At 40.9% G+C, this 27,971-nt stretch overlaps 1 protein-coding gene across 2 annotated transcripts; it reads left to right on the forward strand.

Annotated features, from left to right (window-relative positions):
* Positions 1–209: 209 nt before the first annotated feature.
* oprm1 (opioid receptor, mu 1) lies at positions 210–27,963 on the forward strand. Of its 2 annotated transcripts, none has more exons than XM_034552558.1 (6): positions 210–249; positions 21,527–21,876; positions 22,931–23,103; positions 23,933–24,111; positions 24,424–24,607; positions 25,104–27,918. In XM_034552558.1, exons 1-6 carry the CDS (start codon positions 245–247, stop codon positions 25,107–25,109), a joined length of 897 nt encoding a protein of 298 aa, XP_034408449.1. In that variant the 5' UTR covers positions 210–244; the 3' UTR covers positions 25,110–27,918. The 2 variants fall into 2 exon arrangements, with proteins under 2 accessions (XP_034408449.1, XP_034408448.1); XM_034552557.1 differs by lacking the exon at positions 210–249 and adding an exon at positions 1,582–2,151 and having other exon boundaries at positions 25,104–27,963.
* Positions 27,964–27,971: the final 8 nt, after the last annotated feature.

A 27,971-nucleotide genomic window follows, 5' to 3' on the forward strand; every position in this document is an offset into this window, starting at 1 on the left:
GCTAAGCCAGCTCTTCTTAAATTCTGATGGAGAAATATTGGGTCTAAAAATAACTTTTAGCATAACATTGTTATTTTTTAACTACAGGATGCAAACCTCCCTCCAGTTTGATGAAACACTCAAATTCCCAGAAACACAACTGAAGACATGACCTTGTGTGACCTAAACCCTGCTATTCAGCGACCCCTTCCTATCTAATAAGAAAAGACAAATCCAGAGGACCAACACGTGATCTAAAGCTGATATGAGGTGAGTGTTTTCCAAAGTTACAGTCTTCTTGGTATAAAATCCACTATTGTATTAAGATAGACTTGAACAATATGAACATATCCTAGAAATTGAACAACCATCTGGGCCTTGTTTGTGTTAAAGCGCCTCTTGGTCCTCCATTGTTGAATCGTCCCTAACAGCACAAAACGCAGCACAGCTGGAAGTTGACCTTACTCAAAAGAGTGCGCAGGAAATAGCCGCAGACGGTAAATCTAGTTGGTAAAATACCAAGCTCAGAATGGAAATGGTGACATATCTTTCTGTGAAAACCAAACAGTGGAGCAGCAGTGGCAAAGAATAACGTTGCATTCCAACTAAATGAAACGCAGTCGGTTATTTGAAAACATCGGCGTGCATTGGCCTTAAGAAACTTCCTGCTGCTCCTCTGGTTTTATCAGCTAGCTCGCGAATACAATTAGCTAACAGGGTTTTTTTATTTTATTTTTTATGTGTGGATTTTGTTGATTAAAGCGACTGAGCAAACACACTTGCAATAATGACTTTATGCTCATGTTGAACACTTTCTCTCCAAACAGGCCTCCAGCACGTTTAGGAAATGATCTTTGCCCATTCCGTGTTTCTCTGAAACAGTAATGAGACAAGCAGGGACATTATCTTGATTAAAATCAATCCCTATTGGATTACACTGTGCTGCATTCCCTCGCTCAACTGCACTGATTAGAATACAGCGCAGGAAACAGAAATCAGGAGTGAGGAGACTTATCAACGCGCTACACGTCCATGCATGGATGAATTGACAGATAATCCCATAGGACTCCTCACCGTCCATTACTGTCCTTATTTTACATACTGCTGTCAATGTGTTTTATAATTTAACATGTCTTATATTCTCTACTCATGCAGTGCTGTTGGTTGTTTCATTGATTATAAAATGTACTGATAGAAGTATACATTTCCAGGTCATTGTCAAATAATGGATAGTCTAACGGTACAAGTATATTTTATTATAATTAAATGTTGGTTAAGATGGCATATCAGTGTGTGTGATTGTGTGTGTGTGTGTGTGTGTGTGTGTGTTTGTGTGTAAGACGTGCAATTAAAGTAAAGCACTTTGTAAAACTGTCCATTAATTATTTTTTTAAACAAGACAGGAGGAACAAGGAAAGGAGGACAGGAACAAGGGAGGTTTGATGATGGAAAAAAAGAAAAGGAAGAATGAGATAAACAACATATAAAGAAAGGGAGAAAGGAAGGGGAAATAAAGGCTGAAACAAATGGGAGCAAAAGGAAGGAAAGGAGATATGGGGGAGGGGAAAAAAGTATTAAAAAAAAGGAAAGAAGTGTGCAAGGAACCAAGGAATGAATGAAGGGAGCGAACTCTCATTTTCACGTCGTCGCTTTTGTTGTGCATGGCTCGCTGTGCCGCGCGCGAGGGTCGTTTCGTGAACGGAGACTCGCGCAGTTCTCGTGCTCACCCTCATCGCACGCGGCGACATTCTTCGACACAGTGAAGGTTTAACGCTGCGAACACCGGGCTACTTTACAGACGAGCACCCAGCGGGGGCATCACCGGCACCCGGAGCCCGCAGACACAGGCACCCGGAGCGGCACCCCTTTTACACCGCACAAACACCGTACGCGCATCATGGAGAGCGTGAGCAACTTGTCGGACGCCCATCACCGGGGCCAGCTCCCCGTGCTCCACGGCAACAGCAGCTTTTGTGGCAACTTCACCGACAACAACAACAACAACAACACGAGCTTCTCGGAGGCGCGGTGCGACGGCGATCGCAGGATGACCGGCAACCCGGAGGGCGACGCCAACCCGGTTATCATCGCGATTGTCATCACCGCGCTCTACTCCATCGTGTGCGTGGTGGGGCTGGTTGGGAACGTGCTCGTCATGTACATCATCGTCAGGTAAGACAGCAAAGTGCTTGCGACGCGCCGTGTTACGCATTTGACACTTTCTTGTATTAACCACACTGTGGCTACATGTCACAGTGTGTGCTCGCGTGCGCGCGCGCGCGTGTGCGTGTGTGTTCACGAGGCCGAGCGAGACCATGTGAATGCAGTGTTGACAAGCCTGTCAGCTCGGCTTGCCGTTCGTGCGTAAAATGCCTCCAGCCTCGCAGCGAGTTGCTCCGGCGCGCGACAGGATGCTGCGTTTTGCGGCCACAGCAGAGGAATAATGCATGTTCCCTGTGTGTGTGTGTGTGTGTGTGTGTGTGTGTGTGTGTGTTTCATGTACAATGCCATTTCTAAACTGGAACATGGCCCTGATGGGACACAATGCAGCACATCACTCCCTTGTGAGTGCTAAACAACATCATGCACCATTAATCCAGTCAGTCTTCATATGCACTGTTGCTTCTTCAGTGGCGTGTGTTCCCTTGTTGGTGGCTATATGCTTATTCCACTTCCAAGGTTTTGGAAATGTCTATGAAACGAGCATGTGCCACACAACTGATGGGCTGAAAGTTAACCCATTGTCTTGCTTTCACGTTATTGGTTTTGTACAAAAGAGAAGTATATTGGCGAGTATTATTTGGTCACATAACAACTTAAAATACTAAAACGACATGTTTCCAATACGTCGCCCATTCCTTCCCCTTCTTACATCTATAGGCCACTTTCAAGCCGAATCTGTTCACTCAGCTCACATGTCGACATCTCTTTAATTGATACTTAAAACAATTTCAAACGAATGTAAAGCTATCAAGATATCCTTAGAGGGGGAGCTTTTATCCTCTTTAATAACCTGTCATAAGAAGTAAGAGTGAAGAAATTTAAAATGTCCCTGGCCACTTGCTCATTTCTTTTTTCTCATCTCACATTTTACACTCTACATTTACTTTTTTATATACTTAAAGAAACAAATTGACTAAAATCTCTTGCAGGTGGAAATAACTCAGTATTAAGAAGGTCTATCCTTTCAAAGGTCTCACATATGCTGGAATCTCCCAGTTTAATCCATATAAAGAATATAATGAATAACTTATATATATATATATATATATATATATATATATATATATATATGTATATATAGTTTTGTGTAAACTTAAGACTTATGAGATTTATATTGATCCGGTGGTCCCCAGCGAAAGCTGCACGATTCTAGATGAGCCTCTTCCAGGTAACACGAGTCGATTGGAGGAGGACAAGGAGGGCAGAAAAGGTGAGGGACAAACTTAGAAAAAAGAAGGACAGGAGAAGAGGCTTGAGAGGAGAGAGAGATGGATGGTGAGCAATAATGGCGCTGAGAAGGATGGAGATGAAAGAGAGAGTGGTCGTTTTTCCACCTTGTGATTACCCACTTCGAAGGTCTGATAGAATCAGTGCAGAGTGGCCGAGTGGAGGGTTTGCTGTCAGACAGGTGCTTGAATTACTTTGAAATTGACACGACACCACTTCATTATATAAATGAGTCTCTATTTTTATTTACTCTATTACTGCTGTAATATATAACCATTGAGCTCTATTACACCTATTATTCTCCCCACTTCTCCACCTTTTCATGGGCAGATGCAACATCAAGCAAATGCTCATTTGCTAGACTGCACACATCCTCCCTTTCAGTCTGAGTGCTTTCCCAAATAGTTCTGTTTGGCTAAAGAATGCACACACACATATACGCAAGCGGTTTTCTGCATCTATGTTTTGAATCCCAAATTACTTCCAGCAGATCTGCCCGTCAAGCCCTGGATGGAAAGTAAAAAGAACTGTCACTTTAAATACATGTTTCTGAAGTTAACCTAAAATATGCACTATAGATACCACTATTACATTACACTTTAAGTCTATACAATAAAGTGCAATAACATGTTAAATTATACGGACTAGTGGGACTTTATCAAGTTTGAACAGCACCACAGAGTGTAATATTAGCAATACATTTCTTTTCTGTAGAGGGACATTAGCAGCCTGTGCATACAACTGATTATCTATTATAAATAGACGACTACCTTCCTCATTGCAGCCTCAGTAGAATTAACCAGAAATTAGGATAACAATCAATAACATTTGGCCAGGAGCAAAGCTTCGCCTTGACTGCAGTAAAATTAGAGGTTGTTCTAAAGGGACTCTGGGCCACAGGGATGCCAAAATCCACACCAAATGAAAGTAGCTTCAAATAACCTGAAGCATGCTTCATTCTGCCGCCAAAGTGCCAGGTTATTTGAGATGTAGAGACACAATAAACCCCACAAACAATGACGCAAAGAGAGAGCCCGTGAAGTTGTTGCACGTTGCGTGGCGGGCACGGACACGACTCAGCGCACGTTCTCTGTGACTATAACCTCTGTTCACTTTCTCTGGTCATTCATTTTCAAAGCATGATATCACCAGTCCACCCAGCCTCTCTGTTCCCAGTATAACCACTTCCACCCCCGCCGCTTCCATAGAAACAACATTAAGTGGACAACAAAGGGAGAGCACTGGGCAAACAGTGGTGAAATCACCTTTTGAAGTATAAGTTATGCGCCAGCATCATTTTAAGGATGGAATTTATGTCTGCAGCTGTCTGGCAAGGGTACAAGAGTGTTTATGATGTATGAGTTGGTATACACGCTTGCATTATGTATTCCACTGTAGTTTGTCTCCAAAGCGGATGACATTACTTGAGCTTGAGCTCTCTCATCCTTGGCTGTTTTGTGGGCACATATTTAGGGCGACACCCGTCCCTTGCCTTATCTTGATGGTGATGGAAAGGTACTGACTCAACCAGCAATGTGTGTGTGTGTGTGTGTGTGTGTGTGTGTGTGCAGGCATTCATGAAAAGATTTGTGAATTTCGACTAAATGACACTTTTAGGAAATGGACCCTTTGCTACTTGACAGTTTTTGAGAAAAGTTTTGGGAAAAAAGTTTTGGGAAAATCTGCGTTTGAAGACTAAATCCTGGATGTAAAAATCATTTTTAAAACCTTCAGATCACCTGGTGAAACAACACTGTTCCTATAAAGCCGCTATACACTTTTACAATCATTGAAAAGCAAAAACAGCATGTGAATACATTAAGTATACCTTCTAACGTTAGGTAATGATGCTAGTATTAGCTCCACAGGTTTATACCTAGAAACGTAACGTACATCTCCTTCCCACCTCTGTCACTAATACACAATCCTTAACGCTGACTAGACAAAACCAGCCTGAAAATAAGGAAAATCTGAAACTGTTGAGAGTCTGTGGAGCAGAGCCAGTTCATTGTCGGAGCTAGCTGATGCCCCACTGTGATTGGCCAGTGTGCGTTCGAGAAGGGTCAATTGGTGGGAAGGTAAAGGATATGTCTCATTCTTCTGAGAACCACAGCGACATCAGGTTCATTAACATTCAGAAACCTCTTTCTCTTTCTCTCTGTGTCAATAGAGGGTGAACAGCCATTTAGCTAATGATACACAGTGAATGTTTACTGTTAAATGTAAACTCTTTGTCCCACTTCACAGTCATGGTCTTGAATGCGTTCTTGCTATATTAAATAGAGACATCAATGGATGAGGGATGTTTCTTTTCTCCGCCCCTCTAAAGCACTGACCGAACACTAACCTTAAAGCCATAAAACATTTCTCCTCCCTTCTGTTCACCCTGCACTTACATCCACAACATTCTTGTGAGCAAACAAACACGAGCAGAGCACCGCATGCTCAATCGGAAAAACCGCTGGGTTCCACGAGGAATACGCTGCCAGTCCAGAGTACCTCTTGTTACCATGGAAACACTGGAAAGGCGTTTTGAGCATGATGAATGCAGAACGGCTTCACCCCCTCCCCAAACCTTCGCCTCCATTACATTACATTACATTTACATATCATTTAGCTGACGCTTTTATCCAAAGCGAAAGTGCATTCAACCATGAGTACAAACTCAGAACAACAAGAATCGAGTAACTAGTTTAACTTCAATAAAGTTAAACTACAAAGTGCTATCAGTAAGAGCCATTTAAGTGCTACTACGGCGCTACCTTCCCTATTCAAGGTATAGTCGAAAAAGATGTGTTTTTAGTTTGCGACGGAAGATGTAGAGACTTTCTGCTGTCCTGATGTCAATGGGGAGCTCGTTCCACCAATGAGGAGCCAGCACAGCAAACAGTCGTGATTTTGTTGAGTGTTTAGCTCGAAGTGAAGGAGCTACAAGCCGATTGGCAGAAACCGAGCGAAGTGAACGGGCTGGGGTGTGAGGTTAGACCATGTCCTGGATGTAGACCGGACCCGATCTGTTCGCAGCACGGTACGCTAGCACCAATGCGGGCGGCAACCGGTAACCAGTGAAGGTCGCGGAGGAGCGGAGTAGTGTGGGTAAATTTCAATTTTAAAGACCAGTCAAGCAGCTGCATTCTGAATGAGCTGCAGAGGTCGAATAACATTAGCAGGTAGACCTGCCTCCATCCACCATCCAGCTAGATGAGCAGCTCTCCCTGGTCGGTCACATTCAGCGGCCGAAGCCAACTTTGTATGTGCACGAGGCTTTTGAACATCTGGGCCGTTAGTACCACAACAAAATGCGACCGTGTAAGATTCTGTTACCTCTTCACAAATGTTCAATGACCCCGCTCCAGGATGTCAGAGTAACTTCTGAGTCTGAAACCCAGTCACGTGAAATACGATGTTATAAAGAGCGTCAACACACTCTCACGCACTCTCACTGGATCGATGTCACAGATCCCCACTTGTGTTTCTCTCTAATGGCTTTTTTTCTCGTGGCTCCCACTGCCCCCGACATGACAAATAGTCTCAGGCTGACTTTCAAACAACTAAGCTGCAGTCTTTGGGTTAATGTTCGGCAAAAAAATAAAAAAATCATTCTTAAAATCATTTGTGGTGCTTGTACCGAGTGTAACCAAACAAAAGACATCTTTGTAGATTTAAAGCATAGCCTCTCAATCTTTCACAGTCTGTTTAAAAACAATAGTGGCATACCCTTATATACAGTACAAAGCATGTTTAATGTAAGTGATGGAGGGGGGGCATAAATGACTTCTAAAGTTCAGCTGAAGTTAACTCTGACTCTTCTTTTCAGGACCAATTTCCTTTCAGCCAATGCTCAGCAAGACAATACTGTCCAAAGGAAGCACAAAAAGGGAAATGCACACTAAAAAGACGATAACTGGAAGCCTTATATTCGCTTCTGCTGAACTTAATAATGCATTTTTACAGAACTGCAGCTTTGTGCCCCATCACTCATATCGATACGCTTTAGAAAGATATTTCTTTAAGGCCAGTGTGGACAGGAGGGATAATTATAGCAAACGAAAGGATAATCCAATGTGCATACAGGCTTTGCAAACCTATCCTTTAAAATCAGAGGTTTTTGTGGCTTCTCCCTCCCATTACCATACATTAGTCCCAGGATATACATACTATTTTTTTCACCAAGAATGATTGCATCCAAATCAACCCTCTGGATCACTGATTTTATTTTAAAGCGTCTCTTTGATAACGTGCTTTTGAAAAGATCCGGCTTGCTTGAAAAGTGTCGATACCTTTTTTTTGTATGTAATCCTCGTGCATGACAGATGCAAGTTCTTGTCACGTGACTGTGAAGACACACAATCTTTTTGGTAAACACCAAAGAGGTGTGAAGATAAACAGACTGAGCCGTGTGCGCCTCCAGCAGCCCTGAGCCCCTTTCAGAGTTGCATTTCTTTGTGTGTGTTTGTGCGCAGTGCACAGTGCCTGGCACTTGCCTTCGCTTTCCTCTTCACAAGCTGTAAACATTTGAGGCTGGGCACTCTGACCTTTTGTTGTTTGTCAATAACTGCAAAGCGCGGAACATGCAGCCATGGTGCACAATGGCCTTGATTTCTGTTGTAAATAGCAAGCGAATAGCTAAATAATTGCTGTGGATTTTATGTTGAATTATTATTGTTTGCTTTAGGGTAATGACAAACTCACTGTACTTAGGGTTCAACCTGCAACCCTCGGGGGTGCCGAGGGGAGAAGAAACCATTTGTAGAAGGTTTTCAGCACATTAACACAAGTGTTCCTAAGCAACAAGCTGATCAATTTTTCTTGAGGCCTATCCAGCATCACAGAGGATTTGGGGTTGGCCTAAATTGGTTTCCTTTTGTCATATTTCCAGTGATGGAAAACCCAAATAACTATCAGATAATGAAGATTAATTGCTTGACTTGAGAGGTTAGCCAAAAGAAAAGAGATTGACAGCTCTCTGTGAGAGACATGCTGCTTCTTATGAATCTCTTCCTCACAGCAAGGTGGTACAGCGTCCTCATTTCTTATTGGGAGACACTTATAAGTAGACAGTGCAGAGAGATAATTGTGTGCGTGTGTGTGTGTAATTGCATAATGAGCTTCTTAACACCACTGGACACTGCTGGAGAATGAGAGTCCTGTCACTCTGGATTCAAGAGGAGGTCTCTGTTGAATCCAGGAAAGAGAACAAAAGACAGAGAGACCTAAAAAGAGAACGTCACTCACTCACGACCGGTTTCATAAGGCTGTAAAACCTTTCCAATTTGACAGACCTTGAATGTGGAGGCAGGAAAAAAAATGTAAAGCGCATTTCTTTGAGGAATGTAGCGATGGTCACTGCTCTGCATTGAGGACGTCTTAGACAGAACGAAGGAGCGATGGTTAACCAAAGACAAGGGAACAAAAGACACATTTTGTCTCTACTTGATGATGTAAGGGTGCTCGTGGCTCTTTTGTCCATCCGTCAATTACAAAGTGACTCACCCACCTACCCCTATTCTGCTCTTTATGCTCTATGACAGGTATGGTTACGTCCTTCTTCACGAAGGCTGGAATTTCAAAGCACCAGAGGGTATCGCAGATTTGTTCTCCAAATCAGTTTGACAATATTGTTACACCCCGCCCTACTAACTGTCTGAAAGCCTTCTGTATGGCTTGTGATCTTTTCAAAAACAGCAAGAAGGGCTTACTGGTGCCAAAGGGCCATGGGTGAGCAGACCAAACAATCCAAAGAGGTCAACCGATGACCTCCGCCACAAGTTGTTGCTTTCGAATCAACAGTTGCACTTATTAAATGTGCGTTCTAGACCGGGGGGGCCCGAGGGGAGAAGAAACCATTTGTAGAAGGTTTTCAGCACATTAACACAAGTGTTCCTAAGCAACAAGCTGATCAATTTTTCTTGAGGCATATCCAGCATCACAGAGGATTTGGGTTTGGCCTAAATTGGTTTCCTTTTGTCATATTTCCAGTGATGGAAAACCAAAATAATAGAATCACAACACTGGGCAACTATTTTCTAACCCATGAAAAGAACATAATGCAGTGGTTGTTGAATACATGTGGTGTGTGTGTGATTTATGCCATTGTTATCTAGATTTTCCCATTTGGAGGCTGTTTGAAGTGTTTTGCATGCTAGATTCAAGCATCTCTTAACGCGGCCACGTTTGAGTTGTTGTGGTTTTTATTGCGAATCAAATAACTGTCCTAAGTTCTCCTATTTAGCCGATCCCAGCTGTCACTGGGCAAAGGCAGGGTTCACCCTGGTCACCATTTTATCGCAGGGCACATATACTGTATATAGAGACAGACAACCATTCACGCTCACATTCACAATTTTAGAGTCGGCAATAAACCTCAGCTGCATGTGTTTGGACTGTGGGAGGAAGCTGAACGTGCAAACACACAGCAGGACTGCCGGGGATCGAACACCGGCCCCTCTGCTGTGAGGTGACAGTACTAGCCACCGTGCAGCCCTGTTTTAGTTCTTGGTTTACACAAATTTCACGACGACATTAACTTCCGTGGACATGAAAACTAGCAAATTGCAAATTCCAGAACATCACACAGCAACATACATACATACATACATATACTAAAATAATTAATAATTAATTAATTAGACTGTAAAGAAAGCCATGAAGCGGCTACAACAACAGGAGAGAATTGTGTGATGGACAATGTCTGCGGATGATTTGAATCAATTAACAGGCATTTTTTCTACCACCTCTTTCATTAGCATGTGTGCGTGTACACAAGTTTCCACCCAATTGGAGTCTGTCTTCATGTGTCCATGGTGTTGATCTCCTTTCATCAATTTCAGTCAGGCCAATCGCGAGCGTTCAATATGTCTCTCACTGTTTATGGAGGTTTTCATTCAATGTTTACATCAGAGAGCACATGGTTGATCTGGTGTGTGTTTTCTAGGGAGAGGCAACAGTTTACATGCTGGGATGGAAAGAAGCAAAACAATACAGTAGCTTTTCCTGCAAGTCAGTTGTGTACACCCTCCAAAAACACAATTTGTATCCCAAGTAGATCAAAATGTGCGTTTGAAACTGAAGTTTATCAGTCCAACGTATGTTTCAATTTGACTGTTTGTACTTCTGCACTCCCAGTTAAGAGAACGATTGAAGTGAATTAGATATGAATGTTTAAACTGAGGATATACAGTAAACTATGTTCTTATTATTTTTATTTATTAGGGTCCGAGCAACTGAGAAAGTCCCTATTTGTTTTACCTGTAATTTTAGTTCTTCTTATTTTGTAGCTTTTAGGATGTTTATGTTATGTAAAGCGTCTTTGAGTATCACGAAAAGCGCTATATAACTTAAATGCATTATTATTATTATTATTATTATTATTATTATTATTATTATTATTATTAAACCTGACCAGAGAAAGACGGGGAGCAAAAGAAAGAAGGAACAGGTGCAACGTCTCGTGCAGCCAGTGCACCATGTTGCCACTTTCTCCATCTCAAAAAAAATACTCTTTCTTGTTGCTCAAGTATTTTTGTCTGGATAATAATCTCCACACCTTACTATTTGTATTTCACTTCAGCCGACCCTTTTGCACGTACTGTATCTCCGGTGGTTGAATGAAAATAGCAGGTGTGCTATTACTCTTATTATCATCAATGTCATTAAATAGTGTATTTTTCCTCCTCATCAGACACAAACACCTCATTTGAAAGTATGGATTCCGGCTAATAAATAATGTTCTCACCCATTGAGAGTTTCTATGAAAACACAGTTCTTGTAATAATGAAAGGGTTGAAAGAGTTTAATGAAATGGCCCACTCAGACGTGGAAGTGCTCTGCCAATTCTTGTCTCCATTGTCTGCTTTTATTCCTTGTTTTATTTATTATCCTGTCATTCAAGGAGACACTAATGTCAAGTGCCTTTATTGTCAGCCTTCAACGAGAAAAATCAATGTCATCCTAATGTCAATGTCCCTGAACCTCCACTGAAAGTAACGTATTAAGCCAGTTTGTCCAAACCTATAATTGCAACATACCGAGCATACAGACGGAGAGCAGCGCTGCAGGAGAGATTTGAGAATTGCTGTTGGATTTTTTTTTAATTACAATTTTTCTGATACATTCTTTCTTATTTCTTCGTACGTAAAGCTCCAAAAGAAAGCAACTTTTGACCCAAGACAACAAGAGGACTGAAACAAACTCATAGCAATTGGAAACATTTAGTTTATTTACTTGTTATGGTCGAATAAGCTAGCAACTTGTTGACCAGGAACCGCTTCAACTACTTGAAGTAGAATCATGAACGGGACGAGGGGTGGACATCTCTTGACCTTCGTCAACATTAAAAGCACTGGCACTTCCAAGGGGTCGTAGTCGTGGGACAATCCAAATAAATAACTAGATATGAAAAGTTATCAGACAGTTTCTTAACTGGTTGTTTTGGATTTGAATTAGATGTAATTTTTTAGAATGATTTAATTGTTTTAGTTCTTTTCCATTCCATAATCTATTTAGGATAAAGCGTGCGTGTGTTCAGCCAATCCCAGAAAAGGTAGGGTTCACCCTTGACTTGTGTTACCGTTGACTGCAATACCTCAAGAACTATTGGATGGATTGACATGTAATTCAGTACTGACTCTATTCATGCTCCCAGATTATAGATATATATTCACGCAGTTTCATCTGGTTTTCTGTCGCCTCACAGAGTCACTTTGAAATCGTTGTTAACGGTTACGACTACCCCCTAATGTATATTTTATAAGTACACACAACCATACGTTAGGGGTACGCAATGTAAGAATTGCCTATATATATATATATATATATATATATATATATACATCAAGATAATATAAACCTTTGCAAAACCTTTCATACTGTAGTGCGACTATGCCTTTAATATCTCTGGGTGATTTGTTCGAGGCAATATTGCATTTTACATGATCATCGATGTGATGGAGAACCTTGATTATCAAACATGCAGTAAAAACACAAATCGTAGAAACACAAGGCCAGCAGTCAGACACGCACGCAGTCGCACTCTACCCACCATGCTCCCCTCGGTGTTAATGGTCGGAGCAAGAGGCAAACAGCTGTCTGTTCACATGAGCAGCCTTTGCTCCTGCAGGCCTTAATGGTTTATCCACACCCTGCAGAAGCCCATGAATCATCCACAGGGCTACACCTACGCAGGCCAGCGCCGCAGACTAATGATGAATTATGTTTATCTTGCTGCGGAACAAGGGCCATGAAAATTAATCAGCTGCCGTTCCAAACTGTTGAGCACAAGTGTGGAGCTTTCTCCTTGTTGAAATATAGTTTGTTTAGATAAACAAAGTTCACACTGGTGTTTATGTGGTAACTTTAAATATACTGCCACGTCTCTTAATATCTGTTAGCATTCCAAAATTATCCTTTTTAAACATCTTTTTTTTTAAATTTAAAATCCACTAACGATGAACAGGATATTAGCCGTGATGAATAACATATCTTGATCCAGATTTATTTTTATAATTTCATTTAACACAAATGAATAGCCTCAGCTCTTTTTCCCCTAATCACTTTGCTTTTATGTTTTTTATTACTGGGCGGTTAACTTAAATCAAACTAAAGCTGAGTTTCTGGTTTCTGTGGAGGTTCAACATTCTCCTTTAGGGGCTGTGGCCCCTGAATTATGCCACAGTGGAGGTGATGCACAGAGGCTGATGGTGAAACCATTAGACGGCCTCCGACAGTCGGAGTGAAGTGAACATATGAACACTGACAAACATCCAAATGTTCAAGTAGATTTTCCGCACATGTACAATATGTACAAGGTTTCTGTTGTTGCTGCCGAGCTTTTTAACCACAGAAATACAATAAAGACACTTTTTTTCAGGTGGACATAATGTATTCTCTCTCTCCTGCCTGGTTGTCCCTTGAGTGTTCACGTCAGTCCAAAGTGTTTCTGTATCAAACTCGAGGCTCGGACATTATTAGCAAGCAGCAAGAAATAAATGGCAACATCTCTTTGTTATTGAACTAATAGAGTATGCCTGGTTAATCCCAATGATACACACAGAGCCAATAAAGAGTGTTAAATATGAATGTGAATCGCGTTTAAAGTATAACCATCTATTTAGTCTAAATCGTCCTATACTGGAGTTTTCAAATCGCGGGAGGAGCAACCTATGTTAATGCTAAAAGGTTTGTCAAAATACTGTTTTAAGTTAAATATTGTGCTTCTGAAATGAGAAAAAAAATAAGAGAAAAGCTTTTATCTACAGACATCTCATTCCCAATGTAAGTCGGTGATGAAAAGTCTCTCTGGGGCCGTTGCATTGAGTGACGGACCTGGAGCTGGGAGTGATGTAGAGACGCCAGATACGGCTCTGGTAATGGTACTAGCCACCTGCCAATCACAAGGTGGCTCCGCCCTAAAACATACCCTGCTTCATGGTCTCTAAATGGGATCATGATTTACTAAATGAACATCATGCTGTATTGAAGAAGACTTGAGACCACACACTCATGTTCACATTGCTTACTGAGGGAATAAATCACGTATTTTATCATATATATCCATACAATTGGAAGTATTGTTGCCCCTGCTGGTTAGGAGAGAGAATGCAAGTTCCCTTTTCAGAACCGGACTCTATCTCAGAATTGGCCTTTTATGATTAGGGCCCATTTAAAACAGTAGATGGTGTTTTGAGTAATTTTTAACTGAATAGAGACTCTTAGTGTTGTTTATTTATTATTACATTTTTTAGAAAATAAACACAACATCCCCCTTCCTAAAACCTACCCTTTGGGTAAGTGGGGCACAAACATTTATTACAGCAAAATACAGCGATATTTATTGCAAAGGGAAGAAAATAAAAAAAATATTAAAGTTATGAAAAAAGCGACCAGCAACAACATTTGTATGTGAATATATAAACATACATGCAGTACACACACATTACACTGGCTGTTATAATTAATATATCCAGGTGGATTTTGTTCAGCCATTACAGTATTGCAGGCGGTTATTCAGATTTCCAATAAGGTGTTACACATGTTCTTGCAGCTAAAAGTGCAAGATCAATACACATTTCCTTTTGAACTTATCCTAAGGGTCTGGCTTACTTGTGCCAAGTAAACACATCTAGGGAGAAAATTGTACATCAAAGTGAAAAACAACAATATTACGCTAATTGCAGAGGTCTAAAAGGGTTGTAACGCAGAGCAAGACCACAACAAATTAAATCAATTGCTCTTGTGCCTCTGGCAGCGCGGGCACTGAAAATTACATCTCAGTTCAATCCCGTGTGTGTCATATTCTTTAGATGGATTGGGCACGCTAAAAAATATCAAGATAAATAGTGGGTGGTAAATCATATATTTACTTGTAGATGATTACTATAAGGTGATCACTTTTCTTATTCCTTAGTGGTTTCTTAACATTTTTCCATGTCCCTTGCCGCCGCATCAATTAAAATCTAGGCTATTGTTCTACCCTGAATATTAATATTAATTAGTATTCTGTTACATCATTTTTTTGTTAAAGCATGTAATTGAATGCAAGGTAACAGATTTAATTAAAGTGGACAGTTTGAATATCATTATCGTTATTCTCCCAGGGAGCAAAAAAAAAAACAACCCCCCCCTCTGAATATAAATCATCACCTCATTATGAGTGTTGAATAAATTCAACAGTTCCAAATGTGTCATTCAAACTTCAATTCGGTCTTGTTATTGATCGGAAAGCCACTTTGAAGATGGAGGTTCCATATCAACAAAGCAGAGGGATTATGAACACCAATCATGCACAGCGGACGACAGGAAAGATCTTCTTTCCCTGTCGTCCGCTGTGCATTATGGGATTGCTCCGCTGAGACCTTCAGACCATCTGACAGACACAGCAGGCCGTGTGGACTTCCTGCGTGGCTGTGCTTCATCGGATGTAGAAAACCAGAACTAATGTAAAAACACTTCTGATTAATCCTAAATATCGCTGGCGTATTATCCACAAACGTTAACTTCCTCATCTCCCATGAAGCTCAAAGCTGTTTCCCAGAGCTTTTCAAGTGCATGTGGCGACAGAGCTACGCAAGTGATTCAGATAACAGCATGATGGTGGTAAAAAAAAAGCAATTAACATAATAAAATGACAGTGATAAAATGAACAAGAACACCTCAATGCCCCCCGTTTAAAGATAGAAAGATGTGCAGGACCCCCTCGGCGCTATCTGACCCGACGTACCGCCCACGTCTCGAAAAGCTGCCCTAAACATATCGCCATAGAAAAATCCACTCTGATCACTCAAGGGGCCAAAACTGGAAAGAAAATCTAGTTTGAATTAATAATGACCAACTGAGCTGTTTCTGTGTTTCCACAATACAGTTTGAACAGATGAGGCTCATTGTGGAGCCGGGCGAGAGGTTCATGTGATTTCCACAGAAGATATTATTGGGTCTTCAGTTAAAGTCAAAGTATTTTCTGAATATTACAAGTTTGCCAAAATGGACACATTAAGTGCACATTAAAACAACCAATTATCAAGTGCCCTACTTTTTATGTAATTAAAATTAGGAAATGAACACTGTTTCGTGTCAGATGATTTCGATGTTTGAATAATTCCTCCTCGGAGGCTCTCTTCTCTGACTGGGAGCAAATTTGATGAGCTTTCAAAACCAATGTCGTATTAGACTTCCCACAGGGATAATTTACTATCATCATCAAATCTTTTTTTTCTTCTTCTTTTTCCCTCATTGAAGCAGAAATAAAGATGTATGAGGAACAGAGGGAATGATAACGCATCTCACTCCCCCAGGTGGGATTCGTGGCTAATTTGTTGATGGAAGGTTATGAATTATACATGATTTCACTGAAAGGACTGTTTTGGATGGTTTTAAGGTCCATTACTGCACATCTATCTGCCGCCTCTATGCTTCAGTGGTGCAGGAAACCACCAAATGAAGGTAATTTGGTGGCGGATTGAGCAATTTCGGGTTGTCATGTGTTGTTTGCTCACAGAAGCTTCATGAATATTTTCTCTGTGTCGTTGGGTTACTTCTGTATTGTCTCTCTTTCTCTGTCACGTTCTCGTCCGGTCAATAATAGACCAAATATATTTCTTGAAATATAATAAAACAATGTTTTTGTTATTGTATAATTTTCTCATCAGGAGTTTTCTCTCAACATGAGACACCATCCACAGGAGATATGTATCTGCTTTATGAATGATACTTATCAAATGATTGCTCTTGGCCTAAAAATGTGTACGTAATATTGTGTCAACCACGCAACTCCATGTTGCCAGTTGATAAAACGCAATAATTCAAGCAAAGCACAACCCATAAGAGTGATTTAAATTGAACACAAGCTGGTGTGTAGCTCTTTTACATTACCCACGACTAGACATTTTATTTAAAAAACGTCTAATTTGTATGTAATGCCACCTGAATTAAATGTTCATCAACATAATGGAGGACATGAAGCTACCAACTGAGCGTACTGCAAAAATATTCACCTAAGTGACTAATTACGTTCGAGCAGGCTTTAGTTGAATAAGTCTTGGAACTCGGCAGCTATCGTTTGTTCAGATGAGATGAGTCCATTAAATGTTGATAACACAAGCTATTATCTGCAGCCATGTAGCGGCAGTCTCAAAGTCACTGTGGAGATTATCTCTAGCACCAGCTCACTACTCAGTAGGCGAAGAGCTTTCCCCGCATCTCAAGGTGTCTCGGTCCCCGTTCAAATAAAGCCTGAAATAACAAACACGCTAATCTGTCAGTGTTAAAGTTAATCAAAATGTAATGAACTCACTGTCATCTTGTGGTTAAGAGGATTTGGGATTATTGAGGAGAGCCGCAACAAAATAGCAGTAAATTACCTCTCAGATAGAATGACTGTTGTGTAATGAAGCAAAGGCAAGTGGGTATAATGTGTTATTGTCACTTTGTGTATCCAGGTTCATTTATCAACATTACGGCCGGGATATGTGTATAAATAGTCTTTATGTGGAATTGGGCGGCAACAATATGATCACTGTTGTGCCTTGGAAATTGAATTCAAGGAACAGTTTGACATTTTGGGCATGAATAGATACCACTGTCATACCTGTTTGATAAATATATATGAATATTAGGCTACAGCACCTCTCAAGTTCTCAAATTAACTTTCATTTGCCCTTTTTGTCATTTTAATACTTGTTTTTGTTAAACAAATGAGTTTAAACATGTTAATTATTGAGCTTTTGAGGTGCTGGTTGCTTGATTTTGTTATCATTTCATAAAACCAGGCTAACTGCTCGCCTGTTTCTAGTTCTAGTTTCTTTTAAGATAAACCAGCTGCTCGTTCAGGCGTTATAGTCAATGAACAGATAGAAGAGTGGTACCAATCATCTCTTCTAACTATATGGGACAACACAATTGAGAAGTGAGAGTCAAATTTAGAGTGTAACTAACATACCCTAAATCCACCCACTAATTAACTTAAACAAATGCAAAAAAGTGATGAAAAAACACCCACTTTTGTGGTGAACAAAGATTAGCAATAACAAAAAAGGTTAACCAAACCATAACACCCAGCGACCCCTGCTCAAAAGAAGTTTGACCTGAAAATAACTCTGGATTTGGCTATTATCGCATTTACAACTTTAAGGACCATAATAATTCAAATAAGGGCTTATCACGTGCCGGATCCTTGGGGCCAATGGCCACTAGCCGGCTGTTCCGCTCTTTGTGTAACGTTATCATGAAAACATGGTGCAATTATCAAGCTAATGTTAGCTAGCTACTAAAAAACACGTTAGTCTTAATCTACACACTATAGTCAAAGCATAGGAAAGCACATCGCCAAATAATCCGTCATTAACACCGATAGCTTAATTTCCAAAACACAGAAATGAGAGACCAGTCTTGTGCTGTGATTGTAATGTGACACAATTTATTTAATGGCGTAGATTAGCCCCAAAGTCGACTATCTAAGAATTGGCCTCAAATAATTAGGGCTGATTTAAAACGGTAGATTGCTATTTGAGCCATTTTCCACCATGAATTAATGATTTTTATAAATCTGGGAAGAATTATCAATAACACCAGCATGTTGTCTGTTTTCTGTCCGGCTCAAAGAAACATAATGAGGCCAGAGTCTAAAAGTAATACACAAGCACATTTATTTTAAGGATAATATTAACTAAACAAAGCAACCATAGAGGGTTAGTAATTAGTAATGTCAGCATGTGTGGATGTTTGGAAATGTCTGGAGCAAACTAAACTAAACAACAGCCGTGTCAGCCAAGGAAAAGACCGTTCCATGTTCAGGTGGTGATACTTTATAGCTGGAACCACACCAGGCTCTGGCTCATCAGCTGATGATCAACATCATTAAAGGCAGAGGAGCTTTTGTTTTGTCTTCAATACACCCTGAATTTCCTTCAGTAATGTTCTTTCAGAGATGTATGTTTCCATTTCGAGTAAAATAGACGATTAAGCAGGATAGGCTTTAGAGCGGTCGCTACCACCCCGTTGGTCTTCTCCGTGTTCTTGTCTTATAACTTTTACCCTCACGGTGTCTTTTCAGTTCATCAAAGTAAATTGTGACTCTTATTTTGCTTTTCGCGCCCCCTCTCGTGTCACTTCTGGTCGCAAAATGCCAAACTCAAGGCATCAAAACGGCGGTCCACAAACCGATGGAGGACGTCTCACTGCTTTTATGGGCCAGCTCATGGCTGCCGCTTTGCACGAAGCTCATTCGGCAGCGTCGTCGCACTGACGACATTTAAATATTCAGTTTTTCACCCCTTATTCCGAAAAAGACAATATTCCTAATGAGCTTGGCTCATGAAAATAAGTATTCCACTAATATTGCCGTTTACATGCAGCCGTGCGTATTCCGATTCACGTAAAATTACCAAATTCCTCATCACCGGGTCAGTGAATTCCACGTTGACGCCATTGTTGGCCGTGTTTGACAGGGTCCATGCCCCAGCATGTTATATATCACGTCAAACTATTGAAAATGGAACGACAGAAGACCATTTTGTCCTTTTGCTTCTTTTTACGTCAAAATATGATTTTTTTCAACGTTTTTCACCAGTGGCGGATTTGTTCGACCGTGCGAACACAGCCTCCCACTTTCATTCCTTCAACCATCTTTCCCCAAAAGGTCGTTGTCGCAATACTTGTGTTTATCCCAAAACTTGATGGTGTCTTAATGCTTAGGTGTTCTTCTCCTTCCATCCAGAAATATAAGCTTTTCTTTTAAGCATGCGTCTCTACTCTTGAAAACCATCGGCTAATTGGTTTGTGTGCAACGCACTAAGCTGGTCATAAACAGGAAAGAGTGTGTCACAAAGTGCCGTAAAAACCCCTGTTGAGATACATATTCTGAATGCGCTGTACACATGTCCAAAGAATGCTCCAAAAACCTGAATAATATCGTCATTTCCCACAAGATAATTTTACAAAACGGAATATGATGTTTACATGAGCCACATCAATTTCATAAAAATGTTATATTCGTAATAATAGTCAAATATGAGTGTTCATGCAAACGTAGTCCCTGTTAGCTCCGTCAGCGCTGTTGCCTTTATTTGCGCTGTTGGGAGCTTTCACTGCGAGTTGCCGGTTCAGCAGTCGCCGTGTTCAGAGCTGAGGGGAGGCGATACTTCTGCTGTGATTATCAAACGTAGCACCGTTAAGTGTCACTCACAGGCAGAACCCTCTAATAGCTTCACAGTGGGCTAATTAGCCTTTTGGTTTTCAGTTTATGATTCACAAGATAGATCTTTTTTGACGTGATCTACGTTCTCCCTGACCTCATTGTGACACGGACAGAAAAAAGGCTTAACAAATTCCTTTGCCGAGCCATTTCAATCCTCTCTGCTAATGGATTCATGCTCTTTAGCCAACATCCTCCTCACTCTTTGAACTACCTCTTCCTTTTTTTTGACCATTATGTTGATGGGAAAGGACATCAGATACAAACTAAACGCTATTGAATATTGAGAAGCAGGTTTACTGGAGGAAAGGCGTATTTGTTATCTGTCGGTCTTTTAGACAAATTGTACTTTGAGCTTATTTTATTTTTTTTAGCCCTGCAAACAGCCCAAAGTCATTTCTGTGTGATAGCTTCTGAAACCTCACAAAATCATTACTCCTGTGGACTGCTTCTTTTAAAACTGAGTCATTAAAACTGATTAAACTCGACGGTTGCTATTATAAAATGAGCTGATCGCTGAAGCAAGGGGCCTGAATTATTCACAAAACATCCTGGGGATACGCGGGGTTCAGCCCAGCTCATGAGGCACATTCTGCTACCAGGAGTAACAGGGGAATTTCAGCTGTGCATTCGAGCTCTGCTAATGTTGCTCGAACGGAAGGTGTTCAGTGATTGGGGCTCTTCTTGGGCAGAAGCACACTCAACACATTTCAATCATTTCTTGGTACTCTACGTGTGTCCTTGTGGTGCCATCTTCTTTATGAACGTCTTTATTGCTATACTTTCTGGATCATTTCCAGATTGTAGTGAGCGCTGCTTTGGGAGAGGGATACCTCCTCTGTGGCTCTCCATAAGGTGTCTTCCTCTTTTTTTTCCTCCCCGGTAAAGGGTTTATTTTAGTGTTTTTTTTCCGGTTCTGATGTGAGGTCCCAGGACAGAGGATGCCGAAAGTTGTGATTTGTGTTTTTGGCCGATACAAAATGAATTGAATTGAATTGCTCGCGTGGCTCAGGGACAATAAATATACCATGAATTAACTTTAACGTTTTACTTGTGTAAATGACGTTTTGTTGATTGATATTCGCACACCGATGTACCAGGTATATTTTGGAGTTTGGGTGGTTTCAGTCAGAGAGGATCATCAATACCTCAAATGCAAATTAAAAAAAGACTTATTTACTTTGTTTTGCCATGTTCTGTGCCATAACATAGACCGAAATAACTTATAACTTACAGTTTGTTAAGTAACAGTCATAATTTAATTTCACAACTGTTCGTGAGCAGCAGCGTTGATTTAAAATGAATGCGACCGCTCAAAACGAGAGACGACTCCAAAAAGACACAAAAGTACGGATGATGCAGTCGTGTGATTTGCAGTGCGTGTTACATGTGTTATCCCTGGATTCTGTGCAGATACACTAAAATGAAGACCGCCACCAACATCTACATCTTCAACCTCGCCCTGGCCGACGCCTTGGTCACCACCACGCTACCATTCCAGAGCGTCAACTACCTGATGGGGACCTGGCAGTTTGGAGACATTGTGTGCAAGATGGTGATATCCATTGACTACTACAACATGTTCACGTCGATCTTCACGCTCACCACCATGAGCATTGACCGCTACGTCGCCGTGTGCCACCCGGTCAAAGCGCTGGACTTCAGGACGCCGCGCAACGCCAAGATTGTCAACGTCTGCAACTGGATTCTCTCCTCGGCCATCGGGTTGCCTGTAATGTTCATGGCCTCCACCGCAGTCACTCGTAAGCACGTGCACACACAAGGCACCATTATACCGACACTGCAAAGGGGAGTGTGTTTGGACTTTGCATGAGAGGCCTCTAAATATTCAGGATCTGATGCATAATTAGATATACTGAAAATCCTTCATGACAACCACAATACATAGATGAAATTGTCTTGAAACTAATCCCAATATTTCTATGCAAAAAAACAACAGAATCGAATAGAGAGAGTGATCAGACACACAATGTTTCTCTAGTAGATAGATAGATAAGTACTGTATTGATCCCCTAACATGCATAACAGTGCTCAACTCTTTTTTAGTCCTTAGAAGACGATGAGTTCAATAAGGACTCGCTATAAATACAAGCACAAAACAGGAGGAAAACACACTGAGTTCATCCACTGCATTCCAGCTTAAAGGAGCAATTATGTACTCCAGCAGGCTCTATAAAAGGAGATAACCCAAAAGAGTTGCTTTGGTTTTTCTGTGTAGTTGCACAAAATAACCATTAAATGCTCTATGCCTCGCTGGTGACTAATATAACTGTCTGCATTGTCGAGAGGCTACCTGCAACGTCTGGCTTCACCTCTGTGTACTTGCAGAGGTTATTGGTGAGGAAACCGCTACTGACATTGTTAAAATGTGACCTGAGTAATGAGAGATTCACTGACTTGGTACAGTTTGCATAGTACTAAAAGATGTTGCTTTAGCGCCACGAAACACAGCTTTCAGGACCGACGGTGGCATTTTCGGGGACATTTTTATATCGTCATTATATTGTCAAATTTGGAGTGTAGAGAGATGACAGAAAATGATGGAAATCGCTATTTACTGACATTTTATAGACCAAATGACTGATCAATTAATAATAGAAATAATTGTAATCCAAACTCAAATATTTAAAACAATATTTGTTGCAACCCTAAACACATTTTAGAGGAAAAAATCACAGATGTTATATAAGTAATAATAACAGTGGTTCATAACTAATTGAGAAATGTCTCGCGTGGAAGTAATACATGTTTGCACCTGTATTTACCTGTGAACATATATCTCCTCACCCTGCACAGCCTCCGGTATTGACTGCCAGCTAATATTCCCCCACCCCTCTTGGTACTGGGACACCCTGATGAAGATCTGCGTGTTTATCTTTGCCTTCATCGTGCCTGTCCTCATCATCACCGTCTGCTACGGCCTCATGATCCTCCGGCTGAAGAGTGTGCGCATGCTGTCGGGCTCCCAGGTGAAGAAAAATATTGTTTTCTTTCGCAAATTTGAGCCAATAAATGTGCATACAGTAATATCCAAAATGCAGGTTGTAGAATGGAAGCATTTGTGATGATTTTGAGAAAACCTAACCGTTACCAACTGCGTAGCCTGCGCTACTTACACAATAACTAATTGATTTAACTTTCAGAGTAATGTAGCAAAATAAAAAGCTGCCCAGAGCTCGCAATGCAAATACAGTGCACTCATTGCTCTTAAGAGGAAGCAATTAGTGAAAAACAACTAAAGCCTGAGGTTGTGGCTCCATTTTTAATTCAATGCATTAATGCACAAAAAAAGCCTAACAATATTTTTGAGCAAATGCACCAAACACTGGCTCCAGAACATGTGTTTATTCTCATGAAGATGTATTAATTTACATGTGTTTATTCTCACGAAGATGTATTAATTTACAGTTGATTAAGATGGAACATTAAAGTGGTTCCAGAGATGATTTGTTACTACTCATGTCTCTTCAGCCACGATTGTACTTTCTTATTTTTGTACCTCTTTTCTTCCTATCCATTATCCTTTCACATTTTTCTCTGCCTTTTGATCCTTCACTTCCCCTCTCATCCCCTATAATCATCTTCTCTCCCATCATGTCTCTAAACCTCCACGCTTCTCCGTCATTATATCGTCCCTACCTCGCCTTTCTCGGCTGCTTTCCTCTTTGTACTTTTCTTCATCCCTCATGTTGTTCTCCCCCTTATCCCCCAACTAAATGTCCTACCTCCTTCACACACGCACACACACACACACGCACACACACACACACACACACACACACACACACACACACACAGGAGAAGGACAGGAACCTGCGTCGAATCACCCGCATGGTCCTGGTGGTGGTTGCCGTCTTCATCGTGTGCTGGACTCCTATCCACATCTTTGTCATCATCACGGCTCTGATCAATATCCCCACCACCACGCTGCAGACTATCACCTGGCACTTCTGCATCACCCTCGGATACGCCAACAGGTTCGCACGACGCATCAGCCTTAGACAAATATGTTCACTGTCATCTGGAAACTATTAGTGTTAAGATACATTATTAGTGCTTGGTTAAGCGTTGATGAAAGGATGCTCTTCATACAATAAAAAATAAACCTGTTAAGAAAATCAGTTTTACAGATTAAATGGTATTGACTTTTTGAAAATGTACATTTGTTAGTTTATGGTTTTATACAATGCTTTAAGTTTTCACAACCCCACGTTATACTGTAAATAAAGTTAACATTACATTGCGGATGTTGTATAGTTAAACTGTGCCCTTGGTTTTGTCTCGCGCAGCAGTCTGAACCCAGTCCTTTACGGCTACCTGGATGAGAACTTCAAGCGTTGTTTCCGGGAGTTCTGCACCCCGAGTCCCTCAGTGTTGGAGATCCAGAACTCGTCTCGCACCGGACTCACGAGCCGCAAGCTCCCCCAGCGTGAACAAAACAGTGCCAACACCGGCGATAGGTCCAATCAACAGGTAGATACATAACTGTGTGTACACACAACAGTGCATGTATCTGGGAATTAACTGAGCAACGCGTTTGGATAGACGCATATTTGCTTTCTTCAAAGAGTTAAATGAAGGGATCAACTCTGTTGTCGGTCGTAGATATGATGCCTCAGCCAGCAGCTGCTTAGCTTAGCTTAGCATAAGTCTTGTCGTCACCATGAGGTAAAGAAGTCACTTTGCCCGGCCAAGAAATAGTCGGGCACACAGCCTCGCATAAAACCACAATTTGTTCTTGTGAGCATGTAGGCAGACTTATTTTACTTTTGGGCAAAGCAAAGCTAGTTGTTTCCTTGATGCTAAGCTAAGAATGTAGCTTTAAATGTACCGTTCAGACATGAGAGTGGTGTTAATCTTCATTTTAGGTTAAGGGCTGTGAACAGACATTCACGTAACAATAAGTATAAACATACTGCATGTAAGGTAACATAAACAATCTTTCTCCTCTGTAAACTCCTCTCTGCAGGTATGACTAGCCTCGGAGGGGTTGTCGGTGGACTCTCGCTGTTGTGGCGGCGTTGCCAACGACGATCTTAACTCAGAGGTCACGCAGGTCACCACAGGGCTCTGACCACACAGACACAAATTGACACATACGTACAAACAATCCAGGACCTGACTGAGACTCAATAGCACAGAGCATTTAAACGATGGTTTGAAAAGCTTAACCGCAGCGCTGCATCAGTGTTACTGTTACTAACCGCATGGCTCTGCAAGGCTTTTTACTCTGAAATAGATACGGAAATGTGTCGAGACTCAAACCGACCCAGCAACCAACCGAGCGTCATTACAAGACTCCTCCTGTATGAAGAAACTGTTGCACTAAATTGTGCATTAATGCGATTACAACTTTTAGTTCTCATTTTTATTATTACTATAACAATAAAGACTAATAAACCAAGACAGATGTATAGACTGATCTATATAAGACACTCAAACAAGACACTTTTATGACGTTGTTTTCTTCTGAATGTTCCAGATAAAGCTGGCCACATTGAGCCAAGCCTCCTCATCCGTAATTCTCTAGGTTGTAAAACAATTGGATCAACGCATTGTCCTATTTGCAGAGTTTATAGGATTTCCCTCCAATATGTCCCTTTTCCAACAGCAATTTTCTATTAGAATTGTTCAGCTGTGTGAGAGGACAGTTGTCCGGAAATGTGGATTCTTGGGTGTTACTTGCTGGTAGAGAATCTAATTGGATTTTGGATTTGTGTTACCGAATGCCCAAAGGCTCTGTGGCTCTCTCACCACACATCACTGGACAGGAAGCGTTATTCAAAGATATTTACAGCACCGACTGTGCTTCTAACCCCGACTTCTGTACGGCTCCCACCCGATCAACACCGTTCTCCATGCATCGAGCTGCACAGCAGCGCGCTGGCGTGGGTCACTTCAAGAAGACCGACATACATGCGTCTGCACTCTCTCCTCTCAACCCAACCGAAACCGTTTGTCGTTATCTTTCCCGTCCTTTTCATCTCCTAAAAAAGTGTTTACTGGACTCATTATGGAGACAAACAGTAGAGCACTGCGTTTTTTCTCACCGCTGAATTTGACAAATGTCTGAATGAAGCCAGCTGTCTTTGTCACGCTGGATCTTTGTGCTGAACTGTGGATCCACTCAACAACAACAACAAAAAAGCAAAGATGATGCATCAGTCTGTTTGCACAGCGCACAGAGCATGCTATTGTGGTATATAGTGCAACATATGGCCCTACCAGTGTATGATTAACTACAGCTTAACAGCTGTTACACCAGGTATGGCTTTTAATGGCGTCCCTTCTCCTCTGTGAGCCAAGACGGAAAGTAAATCTGTTGTAACCTTTAGAATTGCTCGTGCTTACGTGTCGTTCTGTACACTATACTTGCCAGTTGCCTTTACAGAAGCTTTACTCGATATTCTGTGTACCAGTATTTTTTTGTACGATGTGTAAAGATGAACATGATTGTATTAACCTCCCGTGTAAAATAGTGTAAGTATTCTGTTGTTTTTTTATGAACATGAAATCGTGATTTTCCTTGAAAATGATTTCAGCCAGTTATTGTGCTTTCGAAAATGTAACTTTTCTGCCTTGTTAAAGATGTATATCAATCAGAAGGCTGTGTGTAAGAGTTTAACTTTGACTGTTTCATTTGTTTTGTTGTACATACAAGCATATTTCTATCTGTTTAGATTTGCTATCACTGCTTTGAGTATTTTTTGAAAGAATATTCTGTCGACTGTTATTATTTTTCAGTTTTTCAAGTTCCCAGCTGCAACAACCGAAAACTGTTTATGAACATGTTTGCCAAATTGTCTAAGATTCAAACATTACCGGACCAGCAGATGAGTTTGGCTAGCGTGTGGCGTCGAGTGCCACATGCTGCATTGCAAGTCACCCTTTTTTATGCGCTGTAATGTATTTCAGGGCCAAACGAAGATAAATTAAATAAGCATTATTCTGTGTGCTTTAAAACGCCGCTCGCTAGAAAACTTGGCTGTGATGAATAAGTAAACGCTGTTACTGACGCCTGAGCAACAGAACCCCTGATGCTACGTGCTCTAGTTTTCATCTTAGTGGAGGCGAGGTTATGTTCCCGGGCTCCATCCAGCACTAACACAATGTTGAAGAACAGCAGTCAGTCTTTTCACATGTTTGAAGCAATTATTTTTCTAACATGTGTTTAGAGACATATCGCCGATCTCACTTTAACTCCTTTAACACAAGTCAAAGCACACAGTTTGAAAACATAAAAAGTCTGTATGGCTCAGCTGCTAAACTGGGTTTTTTGGAGAGAAAAAAATAATGTTAAACATTAAAAAGCCAGCAGGGGAGTTAATGGTCGCTTACTTATATAGCTAACTACAGCTGATAACCTTTAAAATATGTGGAGCCTGCTTTTATCAACAAACTAAAAATTGAATTGAGCACAAGCTTGACAGGCTTAGCAACAGTAATTTTTTTTATTATTAATACATTAAATTTATTCCAAATGAGATGAAGAAAATGAACAAACGTTTTCTGGAACAAGAATTGGCATTAAAACACATTTTGCAGCAGGCCACACGTACAGAATACACTTTTGGAGATACATTTAAATCAAATGTATTTAATGATATGATATTCCTTTTTTTTCATGTGCTTGCTTACATGACTTGTGGCATAATCATGACTTGTAAATGGCATTTCTCAATTTCTACTTTATGCGCAATACTCTGTATCTCTGTATCACAATGCATATACAAAAAAAATACTATTATTAATTGTCTATGAAATAAAATGTACTTCTAAATCTCACTGAATGCTTTTTTTCTTGCTTCTTAATAAAGATTCACCTGCATGCGGTGTG

Source organism: Cyclopterus lumpus, chromosome 15 (assembly GCF_009769545.1).
Source record: "Cyclopterus lumpus isolate fCycLum1 chromosome 15, fCycLum1.pri, whole genome shotgun sequence".
NCBI classification, from domain to species: domain Eukaryota; kingdom Metazoa; phylum Chordata; class Actinopteri; order Perciformes; family Cyclopteridae; genus Cyclopterus; species Cyclopterus lumpus.

Excerpts from the sequence above, each read along its gene's own strand:
- oprm1 (XM_034552557.1), top strand. The coding sequence starts at position 1,877 with ATGGAGAGCGTGAGCAACTTGTCGGACGCCCATCACCGGGGCCAGCTC. Across the intron at positions 2,152-21,526 it reads GTCATGTACATCATCGTCAG|ATACACTAAAATGAAGACCG; the intron begins GTAAGACAGCAA and ends GATTCTGTGCAG. Across the intron at positions 23,104-23,932 it reads GCATGCTGTCGGGCTCCCAG|GAGAAGGACAGGAACCTGCG; the intron begins GTGAAGAAAAAT and ends ACACACACACAG.